At 38.6% G+C, this 15,167-nt stretch overlaps 1 protein-coding gene across 1 annotated transcript in view; it reads left to right on the top strand.

Moving 5' to 3' along the window:
- The window catches only part of COL25A1 (collagen type XXV alpha 1 chain), a 459,511-nt gene that overhangs the window by 427,861 nt on the left and 16,483 nt on the right, over positions 1 to 15,167 (top strand). The window contains exons 30-34 of the mRNA XM_073892101.1: positions 1,370 to 1,396; positions 4,420 to 4,500; positions 7,012 to 7,047; positions 8,632 to 8,685; positions 13,843 to 13,896. Of these exons, the coding sequence (XP_073748202.1) occupies positions 1,370 to 1,396; positions 4,420 to 4,500; positions 7,012 to 7,047; positions 8,632 to 8,685; positions 13,843 to 13,896 (252 nt within the window). The remainder of the gene's footprint in view (positions 1 to 1,369; positions 1,397 to 4,419; positions 4,501 to 7,011; positions 7,048 to 8,631; positions 8,686 to 13,842; positions 13,897 to 15,167) is intronic.

The raw sequence follows: 15,167 nt of genomic DNA, 5'->3' as shown, positions 1-15,167 counted from the left end.
TCATCTCTAAGGTGTCTCAATAAACCCCATGTCTTCAATCATACAGATTAAATAAACCATGGGTCACTCTTTCCTCCTATTGTGCTCTAAGAAAGAGCATCACTGAAATGACCTAAGCCACAAAGCATAGCCGTAGACCCAATCATCTATTTCTTACTAACTGCCATTTCTATTTCATACCACAAAACAGTTATAATTGAGCTTATTTTCTTAAAACTAAACAATTCATTAAGAATTCAGTAAATGGCATACTTTGGGCTTTTTTTTATACTCCCTCCACTTTAAGTTAGGAAATTAAATTTTAAAATGCTATATCCTGTTCATATAAAATTAATTCGTTTAAAGGGATGTTACACCATTACTGAAATAAGACTACTTAATAAAATAACAGCCATTTCCTGAAAATGCTTATCCACCACTTACCTAAAGGGAAAATATTATTCCAGTATAGACATATGTAACAAATATCTGTATATTGTTTGATAAAAAAACTTTTTTGTACTGTTGTATGATTTTGCTGTTGGGTGTTTAAATTCTCCTCTCTCCAAAGAGTTCATTTAAATCACTTGAAAAGTTTAAAGCAATCCATAATAAGCTTAAGCTAATTTAGGTTGGAAATTAGTCTCTATAGTTAGATTTTCCACAAAATACAGGGGAAAAACCCTGATTCATGTATGCGTTATAACTTCTTTCCACTGGTAAACAACTATTATGAGAGCCTTGAAGAATTCATCTTTGTAAGAACAAATGCATTCTAAATAATAATGCTTAGTGCTCCTGTATTAGAATACTTTCCTTAGTCTTAAATTAAATTAATTTAATTAATTAAATTGCAACAGGGCTCCAAACTTGACTGTCATCTCCTCATTTCCTTCTTCCTTTAGATTCCTTTTGGGCCTAGAGGACTCAATAATGTAAAAGGTCTCCTCTTGACCCATACTTAAAGTTTGGAACTTTTCTTTGGCAAATTTCTGTATTTTAAGACCTACCTCTATTCCATATAAACTCATAACATGTTTCACATTTTCCACCTAGATTTTATAAAAATGTGGATTTGAGAAATAGGAGTAGTGTAGGTTCACAGTACTTTAAAAAATTTTTTTTCTTCCATATAACCCTGGCAGGTTTCTCCCTCCCTCTCACAGGTATTTAGCAGAAAGAATTGCTGTTAGTGAATTTCCAATTACAGAACAATCCAAGAGCTAGAAGGAACTTTCACTAGGTGATAGCATCCACTGGCCTGCCTCTAGCTATAGCTCAAACAGGAGGATTCTTGTTATACATCTCTTTGGTTACGCTATGCAATAATCACTTCTGCTAGGAAATAGTGAATCAATTCTTAATTAAAATCTGTATTTTTCATTTTCAGGGACCCCATGGACTTCCTGGACCAAAGGTAATCCAAAAAAATCCCTTGATTATTTGATTTCTGTTTCCTTGTTAATCATGGAGAAGCATGACGGAAGCATGTCTGTCCTGTCTTATTTATCTGTCAAGTAATGTTGATAATCTTTAAGCCTTTAAGTATCCAGATGTTTAAATCTCACAACACAGAATGACTTACAACACATTTAAGTGATATCACCTGGAGATGAATTATTCCTCATTTTGCCTTTTTCCATGACACTATGTGGTTTCTTAAGTTACTAATCATAATATACTCAAAATCAACCATTTAGAAGTGAATCTGATGAGATTCTCAGACTAGTCCAGATGCTCTTTCTTATTATGTATCGTTAGTTGCAGATTCAGATGTTACTGATACTCCTTGTTTGTCATATAACAGTACTGCATCTAAATGCTTTGACTATCCAACATCTTAATTTTGTACTCCCCCAGAGATCACTGGTCTAGAATGGGGTGGGGTGGATCAGGTGTGCTCTAGTGAAGAGAAGATTACATCACTTACATGTATTTTATACTTTGGATTAACAAGAAAACAATAGAGAATACCCCTCCTTGTCAGAATTAGTGCAGTTTATGTTGTAAAGACGGTTTGCACCTGTTCTTTGCTTTTGTGTAGACCAAGAAGACATTTTGGAAGGTTAAAATGAGCCCTGAAAGAAAGTTTCCTTCTTCTAGAGAGCGTATGTAATGAGTACCTATGTTCTAATCTCAGCTTTGACACTGATAGGCTGTGTCACCTTGGGCAGACTATTTACCTGCTCTGATCCTTTGCTTACTCAACTAGGCAACTTACCTCCTAGTGTTGTGATAATTTAATGAGGTATATTTATAAGATACTTAAGCAAAATATCTGGTGCAGTTGTCGATAAACACCCAATAAATGTCAGTTGTTAGTATCTTGTGATTTTATGTTTTGTTCTGAATTTAAGAATTCAAGGGGAAAAATGCATGAGAGAAGGTTCAAGCACTCTTGAAAGCTCCTCAGGAGTGAGCTGGTGCGTTTAAATGGTGAGGGGTAGGGGAACACATAAATGCAAGAGCTAGAAATGAGAAAGCTTAAGCTTCCCCTGGCCCACCCAACTTTAGGAGTGTAGAAGTATTGGTCTGACCCCAGAAAACTAAGTTTCATTTTTGGGGTCAGGCAGGTGACTCACTCAAGAATGGGAAGAGTTCATGCCTCTACATAGAACACCCTATCTTCTGGTAAGGGCAGTGAGTGACAAAGTCTCAGAAGTATGGATTATAGTTTGGGGTAAGGGCATTGTTTTCTGGGGGTCAGAAGAGAGAGCCCGTCTATCAGCTTTGTGGTCTTGGTAGTTATCTAAACCTCTCTGGGTCTCTTTTTCCTACTCTGGACTAAATCAGTAGTTCCTACTCTAGGCTTCTCCTTGGATTTCAAAGTACCACTTAAATCAGATTTCAGAAAATTATAAAGTTGAAAAGACCTTATAGATTACCTGTGCTCGTTCCTTGATTTTACAGATGATAAACTATAGGCCCATGAAGTTTAGATTATTTGCCCTGAGTTACACTGCTAATTAAATGACTGATCTGGGACTGGAACTTAGGTCCAGAGTTAGAATTTGGTCTTTCTGCCACTACATTTGATTGTTTATAAATTCACCTTCTCAGTTAATGCCCACTTGTATCAATGTATGATTCCTCACCACAGAATTTCATGACCTACCAAGGCAGCCCTGCCTATTCAGCACGGCAAGACCTCTAGCGGAAAGTCCACACACAGGCAAAGCCATCAGTCTCAAGTTGAGACCAGTTAACTAAAGCTGACTCTTGAGCCTTGGCCTTAACCTCACATTGACTCAAGCTCTAGGACATTCCCAGGATCACACTTTACCCACCACAGCACATTTGGACTTCCTATAGTGGTAGCACAGCAAACATCCTACCTTCAGAATCCCCAGAAACCACTAGGTCGTGCCAATGTGTTCATTACTTTGTGACCCCTTTGGAAGTTCAACACTAAGTGGGGCCCTGGACTATGTTTAACAAACATCACACTGACTTTCATCAGTCAGATAAATGGGGAAAATACTGCTGAGGTTAGTAATTCCTCCTGCCACGGAAGCACACTCTCTTCCCGCTCCCACTCCTACCCAGCGAGACTCTATAGGGCATTTGAGACTGCATCTTCCTTTCACAAATCTTTCCAGACTTTTGTGATGAAATTAATGCCTTTACTTAAAAGTTGAAAAGTGGACAGGTCAGAACTCTTATTCCTAACATGTTGCTTCTGATAGAAAATAGTTGTACTGTATTCTTAGGTTTTTAAATATCAGAGTCAAGAGAATTTCTCACTTACCTTGATTTTGTAATGTCACCTGAGGTTAAATTCCATCCTTCTTTATTTTAACATTGGATAGAAATACAGTTAGTAAAATTACATTTAAGCACTGTGGTCTTCATATTCTCTTCTGGGGTCAGCTATTTGTTGTCTATTCTGTGGATTAATCCATGTAGGGATCTGACTTGGCAATGTCAGCGAATGAGGACTCACTAAATGGCACTACTTCAAACATCAGCTGCTACATTTTTAGCTCATTCCCCAGGGCAAAATGCTTAAAGGCTTAAAATATCTGTATATAACAGTGTCCTGCATATTCCAGTTTTTCATTCCAGCAGAGTGGGTTTTTCCTACTGAACCTCCTGCAGCATCCTCCACTCTGTCTTTGATTTGCTTGGTGAGAACAAGGTAGCATAACACCAGTTTCTCTGATACAGAACTGAAAACTGTGGAACTCAGTCATATGCATTTCAGTTGTAAAGAGTACACTTGCTCAGGAGTTTTGCTTCCTAGAATATTATTTGTCAATTTCAGTTTATTAATTTTTTTAAATGTCTGAAATGAATTTTGAATGGATGCAAGACAAGTCTAGCCTGACTCTGCTGTTACCTAGAACTGGAATCTGCAACCATTTCAGAGACTGGCTCTCTTCTTTCAAGGTTGAAACACCCATGATAGCAACCAAAATTGGCATTTGCTTTTGCATTTAGGGTGAACCAGGGTTAAATGGTGTTAAAGGATTGAAGGGTGAACCAGGTCAAAAGGGTGACAGAGGACCCCTTGGTCTTCCAGTAAGTAAAGAAAACTTTCCATTTCAGTGCAAATCTCAGACTTTTCTTTCTACCCTAAGTAACAACTCTGGTTTACTCAGTGACTATCTTACATTTGAGATTCCTGTGACTGGAAAACATATTCTATTAGAGCAGAGCTCAGCCCAGTTTTGTTTGATGCCTGCTCTTGTGTCAGAGGAAGACCCCATGTCCAACGATGGTATGTGTTCTGTCATTCAATTACATACATGCCAACCTTCCTCTTTAAAGACGGGTGATTCTTCTCCCATCACCCTGCCCTTAAAAAAAAGCATTGTGCTGATTATGTCATAATTTCTCCCAAATGTTTTAATAATTTAGTGCAGTTCAGAATCCTCCCTCAGTTTTTCTTCTCTTTTGATACCAAAAATTGTAGCCCTCTGTTGGGTGGCAGGTATGCAATTGACCATTGCTGATGGCGTGAGGTCAGTGCTGTGGCTCCTTACATTAATCAATCATATCATGGTCTAAACGTCTTGTGTTGTTTGTTTGGAAAGTGCCCTCTTACCTGGTTCTTTTGGCAACAGTGGACAGGATGGAAGAAGTATTTTGCAGTAGTTTTGAGATTTTTTATTTTTTATTTTTTGAGATTTTTATTTTTAGTGAAGAGGGAATTTTCGTCTTTATGCACTTTATGCCAGTCTTCTTTCTATAACTAAAAAGAGATTTTTTAAAATGATTGTTAAATATGAGGTTTTAGTTTCAAGGTTTTAACATGCTGACTATTCAGTGAATGCAGATAAAAGTCAGTAAAGAACATTATAAATTACATTATTAAAATAAGATAAAATTGGTAGAAAATAGTTTATACACATATTTTAACATATTAAAAAATGTTGGTACTTTAAGTTCTAAAGCATTCTACTCGATAGCCAGTGCCTTACATAGATCAGGCAGGTAGTAGATGCTCAATATGTACTCCTTTATGAATGAATGATATAAACCTTGTATTAGAGTATAGGTTAAATCACACCAATTAGACCATGGACTAGAGGCACAATACCTCTATAATATATGTGAGTCATTAATTCACATTCCAAACAAATATAATGTTATACTATCAGTACAAAATTTTACCATCTCCCTATTTGTTTTTAAATGTTGTAACAATGGTGACTCTGAACAAAGTATCAAAAAGCAAAAGGAAGTTTGGGTTTCTGTTTTATTAAACCCTCAATCTGATTTCATTAAAGTTTGCCCTAATTTCGTATTTAGAGCTAGTGATAATTTCTATGCAATATTTAGCCAAAAGCTCTACATATGTTAGCATTAAGCACCACACAGATTTTTAAAAATTTTAATCATTGCTAACTAAAGATGCATTTTGCAATTACAGTCTGACTCATAATAGAACTATACAGAAGAAATTGTAAGATAAAAAACTAAAAACATCCAAGTATATATAGTATAGCATTATTGGTAGAGTTTGCAGCTGGAACAGATTTTTTCTTCCATTTTTTATTATTAACTGTATCTGAAGCATAAAATGGGAACATAGTTCTTCAACCTTGCCAGGAGAATTTATAGGGCTAGTGTATCGTCTTTCTTAAATACTCCTTGATTTAATCAATATTTTTAAAGGACTATAAATCAGTATTTGAGTTTTGAGATACAAAAGACATATTCAAAGAAGTAATTGTGCTTATTCTTGAAACAAGCACTGAAAATGTCATACTTTAATCATACACTATGCATAGCTTGGAGTTCAAGGTAAAAAAAAAAAAAAAAGCATGCATTGCCTGAGAATAACATTATATTTTTAAAGCATCTCCCCTTCAGACTTTGATGCAATGATTGTTTGAAGTGAATTGAGGAACAATTTTGTTTGGGACAGTTATTTATTGTGGGGACTCATGAAATTTTTTTCCTGCTTTTTCCTGTTCCTAGAAGTCCCTCTAGTGGTAACTAATGTGAAAACAGTAAGAAAACCCAGAAAACAATGAGAATTGTTCATGTAAAATCCACAGTCATTTTGGCATGGTGAAATTCTGCAGTTGTTATTCATAAGTGCTGTTTTAACAAGAAAAACTAGAGCCTTTTTCTTCTCCTCTGAAATGCTAACTTTGATTGATTATTATAAAGAGCCCTTTCTTAAAATATCGGCCATTATGTTTTTTCAAAACCTAAAGAAGTTTATTGTCAACAGTACACTCTTTAGAAAATGTGTATCATATGGAAATTAGCAGTCTGTGAATGTTACCAGTAACTACTTTAAAGCCCGCTTTATAAACCTCATTATCTTGATTTCTAAACAAGAATTTGTCGAATGGAAATGTCATTAAAATACCATCATCTGTGGGGTGTTTATTGTCACGTGTTTTGTTTCTTTTTTTTAAACTAACAATTTGTAGCGATGTGATATTCATCCCAGAACCCCGTGACTGTGTATGATGTTGTTTGAAGCGTTACATTTGTTCATCAGTACCTCATACTAATCTCTGTTCTTGTCCTTCGTGTCATACCCACCAACCCTGCTACCAACCAAATACACAGGGAGCATCTGGCTTAGACGGAAAGCCAGGATCCCGGGTGAGTCAGTACCTCATCTTGCTCCAACATGTTTTGTGGCTATGAATTTGTGCTTAGGGACAGACTCTTTTGCCCCACGTACTCCCATCACGTGATGAGGGGGACATAAGACTGGAGTGAAAGGAGAAGGTGTACAAAGATGTGGTACACAAGGGAAAGGTGGGCAGAACAGAGGCTGCAGCTCTGATTGACTCACACACAGCCTAAACTGCAGGACATCCTTCGGAAGCCCGAGTCCCAGGTTGGAGAACTTGCTAGGTGGCAAGAATGACCAGTCTGATTAGCCTCACTATCTTAGAAGCCCAGACAAATTTTTCCGGAACTAATGGACATTTCCTATAGTTCCATGAGCAGGCTCCTCTGAAGGGATCAAAATAATGTGAATTTATTTGACTTTGCTCTTCCTTTTATGTTTCTGTCCATATTAAAAAGGTAAGTTCTTCCTTGACACTAACTTTCAGATCTCTATTCATCAAAAGACCTGTCTGTCTTCTGTCATTTTGTCCCTTTTCTTTGGTTCTCAACAGCCCCATCTCTTAAATATCAGCCACAGATAATCAGTATTTAGAAGTCTTCTGAAGATGAACTTGGGAGTTCAGGCAGTAAGAAAAAGATCAGATAAGAGGATGAGAATTCACCAACATCAGAATGAGTTGAAGCCCTAAATGATTTCATACCGCAAATCTCTGATAGAAGAAAAAAAGAAGACTAGAACATAAATAGGAATACTATGTTAAAAAACCTGTGCTGGAAGAGTTCCTATGTTTGCAAATATTAGAACAAATTCTTTGCAAATTAAGTGCAGTCTTCCTGAAAATGAGCAAATTACTTGAAGTCCTTGCTACATGTCTAAGAATCAAAAAGAAATTCCAAGCTCTTCAATTCTAAAAACCTGCTTCAGGCAGTCATTGTTTTCACTGGGCCTAGTGTTCCCATGTCCATTCAGTCTGAGACAGAAATCCTAATCCTGAACCAGGAGGCCAGGGGGCAATTACACCATTAAATCAGCCGACTGCCCGGTTTGTGTCTTGTAAGCAGCAGCAGAGCCTCTGAGAATCACTCCTTTCCTCTAAGCCCCCCGCTGCTCCCTGCAGAGCCGAAGGAAGTTTGGTTTGGACAGTTCAATACTGTTCTCGGTTATTTCATATTTTTTTTCCACTTGTGTAACCATTCAAGCCTCTTAACCCGCTGAAAACAAAGATTCGTGGCCCAGGAGCATGGGGGTGACAGTGGGTGGAGAATGGACTCGGGGAAGTGGCATGAGGGGAAAATGACTCCGTTTCTCTCCTGAAGATGTTCCGTGAAGTCAGGGAGGAGGTAGATAATTAAATCCGACTTCGATCTTCTCGTGTGTGCCCTTCGTTGAAATACGCAGTTACATAACTCATCCTTTCTGCATGAGTTTCTTGGAAACCACTGGCCTGAAAGAATCAAGTATGGAGCTCTTTGAAAGCAGATGAGTCGTCTTACTTGCGTTCAAGGCGTCATTCACCCAGGAAAAGTCCAGGATGAGTTATAACTGCTTTTCTTATGGCCTTTGGGATATGTCTCATATTATCTTATTTTTATCTCTTTTTTTTTTAGGGTACAGATGGCCCTATGGGACCCCATGGCCCCGCAGGTCCCAAAGGAGAAAGAGTAAGTTGCTCCTGAGGTTATTGAGCTGTGACCTAAAGAAAACACAGTGTGGCTTTTCTGTTTTAGTTGAACTGTTCATTCCCCAGAAGAAAAAAGGACCATCTAAAATATTAAATGAAAATATGCCATCTTAAGTCCTAATCAGAGTTCTCACACTGATTAAAGTAGAATGTGGCTGCCTTAAGCAAAAATCATGCATACATCTATATAGCTAAAATAAATGGCTCAGACCATTCCTTCTTAACCCATAAGGAAGATATTCTCATTTGGCCTTAATCCAGAAAGTTGAAGTCCATGGGGCTAAAATATCCAGGACTACATATTTGGTTGACAATCTTTTATATAAAGCTACTGTATTCATTCAGAGTAAGTTATAACTTTTTTTTAAAGTAAATTACCAAACCTAAGTATTCTTCCCCACACAGTTACACATGCTCCTTTATTTATTTATTTTTTTAGCAAAAGAATAGGCTGCCTTTCTTTAGCCATAAGGAAATAATTTCAGCGCACTATAGAACAAAAACCTTTCACTAACCTCCCTGTTGCTAGGCCCTGTTTCCATATCCTTGGGAGAAGAAAAAAAAAACAAAAAAACAAAAACAAAAACAAAAACAAAAAAGACCTTCAGAGCAGAAGATAAATATCTGACACCAAAAAGTGTATTGCAGCCTCAGCAGCTGGTCATCTGTCTGGAACTTTTCTCCCCTCTTTCTCTGTTTTTCTCCCACTTTTTCTTTTCTTCACTTTGGGAAACTTGGAAGCTTTTTCTGTGTCTCAGCAGAATTGTGTCATCAATTTCCCCACCATCCAGGAGAGGCCGGAAAGAAAGTGTCCTACGAGTAAGGGCTTCTAAATGTTGGGATGATTCATTGTGCGAGCTGCAGTCTTTTGAAAACTAGATAGAGTTTCTTCAGTCTGGGGTAATTTGCTTTAAAAATAGAGGGCCACAGAGTGATTTCTTTGGCATCCATCCCAATTCCATAATTCTGTGTTCTATAAAATGAGTTCCTTCATTCAGTAAATATTTATTACATTTTATGATCTATAAAACGACAGTGTACTCCTAGTGTGGAATGGAAGCACTCTTCTCCCATTTGCGTAGTCTACTTTGCTAATTTGCTGCAGTGAATTGAATAAGGCCATCATAATTGGCATTCGTCATCCCATAACCTTTTACTACTACACTATATATATTTACTCAGTACTGTAAAGGAAGCAGCTATTTTCTCTGACCTAGCAGAGTTTACAATCTAATTGCAGAGGGAAAATAATATCGGCAAGAAATAGCCAGATAATGAGACCAAAGTGAATACAAATAGCAGAGACTGTACATACAATGATGAGGAAGTCTGGCTTTATCCAAGAATGCTTCTAGAAAGAGGTGAGTCCTAAAGGAATAAATTATCTGAATCTGCAATTGATTTCTAAAATCAAACCGACTTATGAAGATCATCTTAATTAAAAATATTTAAAAGCGAAGAGCCTCATGCTGCTGACACATTCAAGCAGTGTCAAGAAATCCAGCCCATGTACTAAAAATGGAGCAGCAAATCTCAAGTAGTCTTTTGGCAGGATGCCTTTGGGGCTCAAGAGGGTTTACCGTTTGGTAAATCAGCTGCTATTTCCGAGCTCCGCAGTGTCACAAGAGTATCAGGTCTCGGCGCTGGGGCAGAATTAACCAGGAGAGCAAATGAAGTCGCTAAGAAGTTTTGAAGACATAGTTCAAGTCAAATGGTGTGCAGTGTAAAGTGTTACACTTGTATTTACTCAGCACGTTAACTATCTTAACCGGATCATGTATCAGTACTCTCCAAGTGCCCCTCACCCAAAGTGCTAAACTGGAGTGTGATTCTCCAAGTTAATTGACTGAGGTGCCATCTGGACTCTCCTGGAAAAGTTTCCAGTTTTAAAGAGGGAGGAATCAGGAATCCATTGGAGAAGAATTCCTCAGTGTAGACATGCAAATTAAGGAGCCTGAAAGAAATGAGATGGGCCTAAAAGAAACCAGGCATTCTACAGTGTCATTCAGTAATGTCAAATACATGAGTGACAGCATGAGCCCTTCAAGGACCTGACGGTCTCCCTGCCTTGAGCTGATTTCTCCATCTGGCCTTAACTGCTTCGGAACTCTGTGAAGCGTGTTAAATTTGAGAGGTTCAGAAGTTTTTCAAGAATTATTTAATCCAGGAGAATTCAAATCCCTATTTCGTTTCATATTTCATAGTCAAATTAAAAGTTTTCAAGGATGCTTTTGACTCTAAGTGACAGAATCCCAACTCAAAATGGCTAGGACAATAGAGAAATTCGTTGTTTTATATAACAAAATATTCAAAGGAGGGACTCTCGGCTCTGCTTCTCTTCCCTTTCCACATGCTGGCTTGGTCTTCTGATCACGCAAGCTGGTCACAGTCCCTACAAACCTCCCCTCCAGTGAGGCATCCACAGAGAACCAACACACGTCATCTTCTCCCGTGTCTCTTCCTTAGCAGCACGAGCAAACCTTCCCCATCGCCTCCCCTCAGACTTCCCCCAGCACCCCATTGGCCAGAATCGGGGCATGTGTCCACTTCTGAAGCTGTCAGTGGCAAGTGAAATGGAATTGGCATTACCTAAAAGTAATTATTTGGGGTGAGCAATTCTATAAGAGCAGTTCCACAGACAAATGTTTTACTGACAACTTAATTCAAACAAGCCATGGTGTATTCATTTTAAAAACACAATAAACCTGAAAGTACTCCGTCAGAGGAGGAAAAAGGGAAGAGGTATATCAAAAAAATCTGTGGAGATTTTTCAAACTAGACCTACTTCAGGTTATGTGAGCTTTCCTTTTAAACCCCCCACGTCCTACTACACCGCCCACTCCCCTGCACACGAACACATATACACCACCACCACCACCATTTAAGAAATCATAAATAGAGGCACCTGGGTGGCTCAGTTGGATGAGCGTCTGACTCTTGGTTTCAGCTCAGGTCACAATCTCAGGGTCGTGAGATCGAGCCCCGCGTCGGGCTCTGTGCTCAGCATGGATTCTGCTTGAGATTCTTTCCCTCTTCCTCTCCTTCTGTGCACTCTCTCTCTCTCTAAAATAAATAAATAAACAAATAAAATCTTTAAAACATCATAAATCACACAGCCAGATCAAACTGAAAGAAATTTAATTTGAATGGGTTGCCAAACCCTTTTTGTTAAAAACAAGACCTCTAATTGTATATTAATGACAATAGCTACTATTTATGGGACATATTATTTGGTGACATATTTCATATTTTACAGTCACATTTAATCTTCAGAAAAATTCTTGCAGAATATGTATTATTATTCTTATTTAACAGCCAATGAAACTCAGGCATAGAAAGGTTAAGAAAGTTACCTAAGACCACAGAGTCAGTAAGTGCCAAAGTGGAATTCAAATTTAAATCTGTTTCATTTCAAAGCCTGGCCACCTTCCTGAATGGAATTGCTGATCTCTCGGTAATAAACATAAAGTAATGATGAGTAGAAGTTCAACAGGCTTTTATCATATTTATTTTCAGTACTGTCCCTACACGGTATGTGCCTCTAGGTGACAGTTCTCATTAGTCCCACCAGCCCCTAAGTTTAGAGAGAAGAATGTGAATAGTGACTTGAAATTTGCTCATACGGGAATCGGGAGTACAGAAACACACAGCATAATACTTGCATCTGCACATGCAGCTACTAGAGGAAGTTTGCATTTTAACCATGAAAAAGATTTGCTAACCTTTAAACTTTAAGGGTGTGGTAGAAGAAGGTAACATTTTCTTTTTGGCCACTCATATAAATATCACCATTACTGGGGCGCCTGGGAGGCTCAGTCAGTTAAGCGTCTGCCTTCGGCTCAGGTCACGATCCCAGGGTCCTGGAATCGAGCCCCGCATCGGGCACCCTACTCCGTGGGAAGCCTGCTTCTCCCTCTCCTACTCCCCCCTGCCTGTGTTCTCTCTCTCTCTCTGTCTAAAAAAAATATATATATATATATCACCATTACTCCTGAAGTTTGCATGCCAAATCCTGACAAACACTTTAATTTTGGAGATGGCAGCAGAAGAAAACATTACTTGAAATGCAGAAGATCTCTTTATTATAATTATTTTGTATTCATGGTATGACCTCCAATCTCACATTATTCTTTGTAAGCCCTCAAGATTATCATTATCACATATATTGTTATAGCTGAAGCAAAAGACTCTATTTAAATAGGCACGTAGAGAGCAAGTGATGAAGGTCATATATGCCTACCTTCTCAGGCATTTAGAAGAAGGCATAAAAGTTTTTAAACTCTCTTTTTCAGAAAGGAAACAAAACATGTACAGGATTGTACTGATTTGACTTGATTAATTCAACAAATATTTACTGATGCACCAGACACTACTGTGATCCGTGAGGATGCAGGAGGGAGCCAAGCCAGAGGCCCTGGCCCCCAGTGTGCATATTCTAGTGAGAAGCTCAACAGAGAATAAAACTCGCCTGTGTCTGCTGGTGTGGGAAGCTATAAAGTAAAATATACCTCGGTAAAGGGCCAGGGCGGCCAAGGAAGAGGCTGCCAAAGAAGAGACATTTGATAGGAAAAAAAGACATTTTATTCTTATATTTTAAAAATGTAGTAACTTAAAATAGTAACAAATAACTGTTTCACACGAATGCCAAAGAAACCCAAGTACAGCACTCCAGAATATGCAAGTCCTTTGCACAACTGGGCTGCAGCACTCTTACTGCCCTTCTTTCAGAGGTAATTTGATAGAATATGCAAATGTGGGTTTCTTTCCCCCCCCTTTTTTTTTAAAGAGTTTATTTATTTATTTGACAGAGAGAGAGAACACAAGCAGGGGGAGCTGCAGAGAGAGAGGGAGAAGCAGGCTCCCAGCTGAGCAGGGAGCCTGACGTGTGGGACTCGATCCCAGGACCCTGGGATCATGACCTGAGCCGAAGGCAGACGCTTAACTAACTGAGCCACCCAGGCACCCCTAAATGTGGGTTTCTTTTACCTGATCACTGACAGAGACCCCAGAAGAGCCTGCATCCTTGGAATCTTGATAGCATGGTACCTCACGTGGAGGCTTTATACACAGGCCATTAGGGAAAGTGTGTCAATATAGGCATTTGTATATGATTTGAATTTTATGGCTTTCATTTTAGGGTGAAAAAGGAGCTATGGGAGAACCCGGACCCAGAGGACCCTATGGTCTGCCTGTGAGTTCTGTCTCTTGTCTCCAACTTCAGCATGCGTAGATGACCTGACACTGGCACGGTTAACCCTTCCCTGGTGGGGCAGACTAATCACATTAGAGGAGCAAAGAGCCATCCACTAGTTCTCCACAACACCAGTGTTACCATGTCCTTGATGGGTCACAGTCACATCTATTCTCCCACTCACATACAGACACACACACACACACACACACACACACCATGAGCTTGAGAGGATCAGAGATTGTCCACAAGATAAACAGACCTAACCTGAAAGCAGGACTCCCACTGTCAGGAAACACCCTCTCTGTACCATCTGACTAGACGCCCATAATTGGCACTTCCTCAGAAGGTCGCTACCAAAAGTGGGTGGGGAAGTTTTATTTAAGACAACTTTCTTCAGACTTTATCTGTTCTCATAGGTTACCTACTAAAACTAATCTTGCTAATAAAGGTGATTTCTCACATTGATTTTTACAATGACTTTGATGTTTCTGACCTAACGCACTGTAATGACAAGACCTCTTTAGAACGTAGAATGTTGATAGTGGCCTGCCTTCTGAAAATTCTGTTACACAGTCTTTCAAATTGAGGCTGCGGGCATGCTTCAGAACATTCCCTTTGGGGTAATTATAAATGATTCGATAGGGCCGGGTAGGGCTACAATAGACACATATAGTATATTAAGGTTTTTAACCCCTGTGTGCCTACCACATGCTTTATTCTTTACAGTTTTTGTGAACCAGAGTAATAAACTTAAGCCAGGATTAGTGCTGGCTGAAAGAGATGCTGATTTTGAAATAGATTTCAAAATCTAATTGTCAGAATTAAAGCAACTTCCCAGTAACTTTGGATGGATCCATTGTGTGACACAATAGGCTCATGGCCCTGATAATCTGCACCACAGGGGTAAATTTATCAATCCTTGCACAACAGTCTGGTGACTCCTTTGTATCTGGGAATTATTTATTGACAAAGCTTACTTAAAAACAGTTTTTAAATTGTGACACACCCTCAATATTTATAGACAAGGTACACATCTAGCCAAGTTAAAACTATACTTAACAATAAACAGTTTTCACATTCTTTTCTCATTTATGAGCCAAGTACTAAGTTACCAAGTTGAAGCAGTATTGATTTGCATATTTTATTAGTGCTGGTATGTTTTTAAATCAACTAACTGATATTTGTGCTTTCAACTTATTCCTGGATTGATCAGTTGGATGCCAAGCATTAAACTTCAGCGAAATATCAGGCTATGTAAACTAACTATA

Source organism: Callorhinus ursinus, unplaced genomic scaffold (assembly GCF_003265705.2).
Source record: "Callorhinus ursinus isolate GAN/ISIS: 27379988/994484 unplaced genomic scaffold, GSC_fseal_2.0 scaffold4, whole genome shotgun sequence".
NCBI classification, from domain to species: Eukaryota; Metazoa; Chordata; class Mammalia; order Carnivora; family Otariidae; genus Callorhinus; species Callorhinus ursinus.
This window is presented reverse-complemented; position numbering and strand designations above follow the sequence as displayed.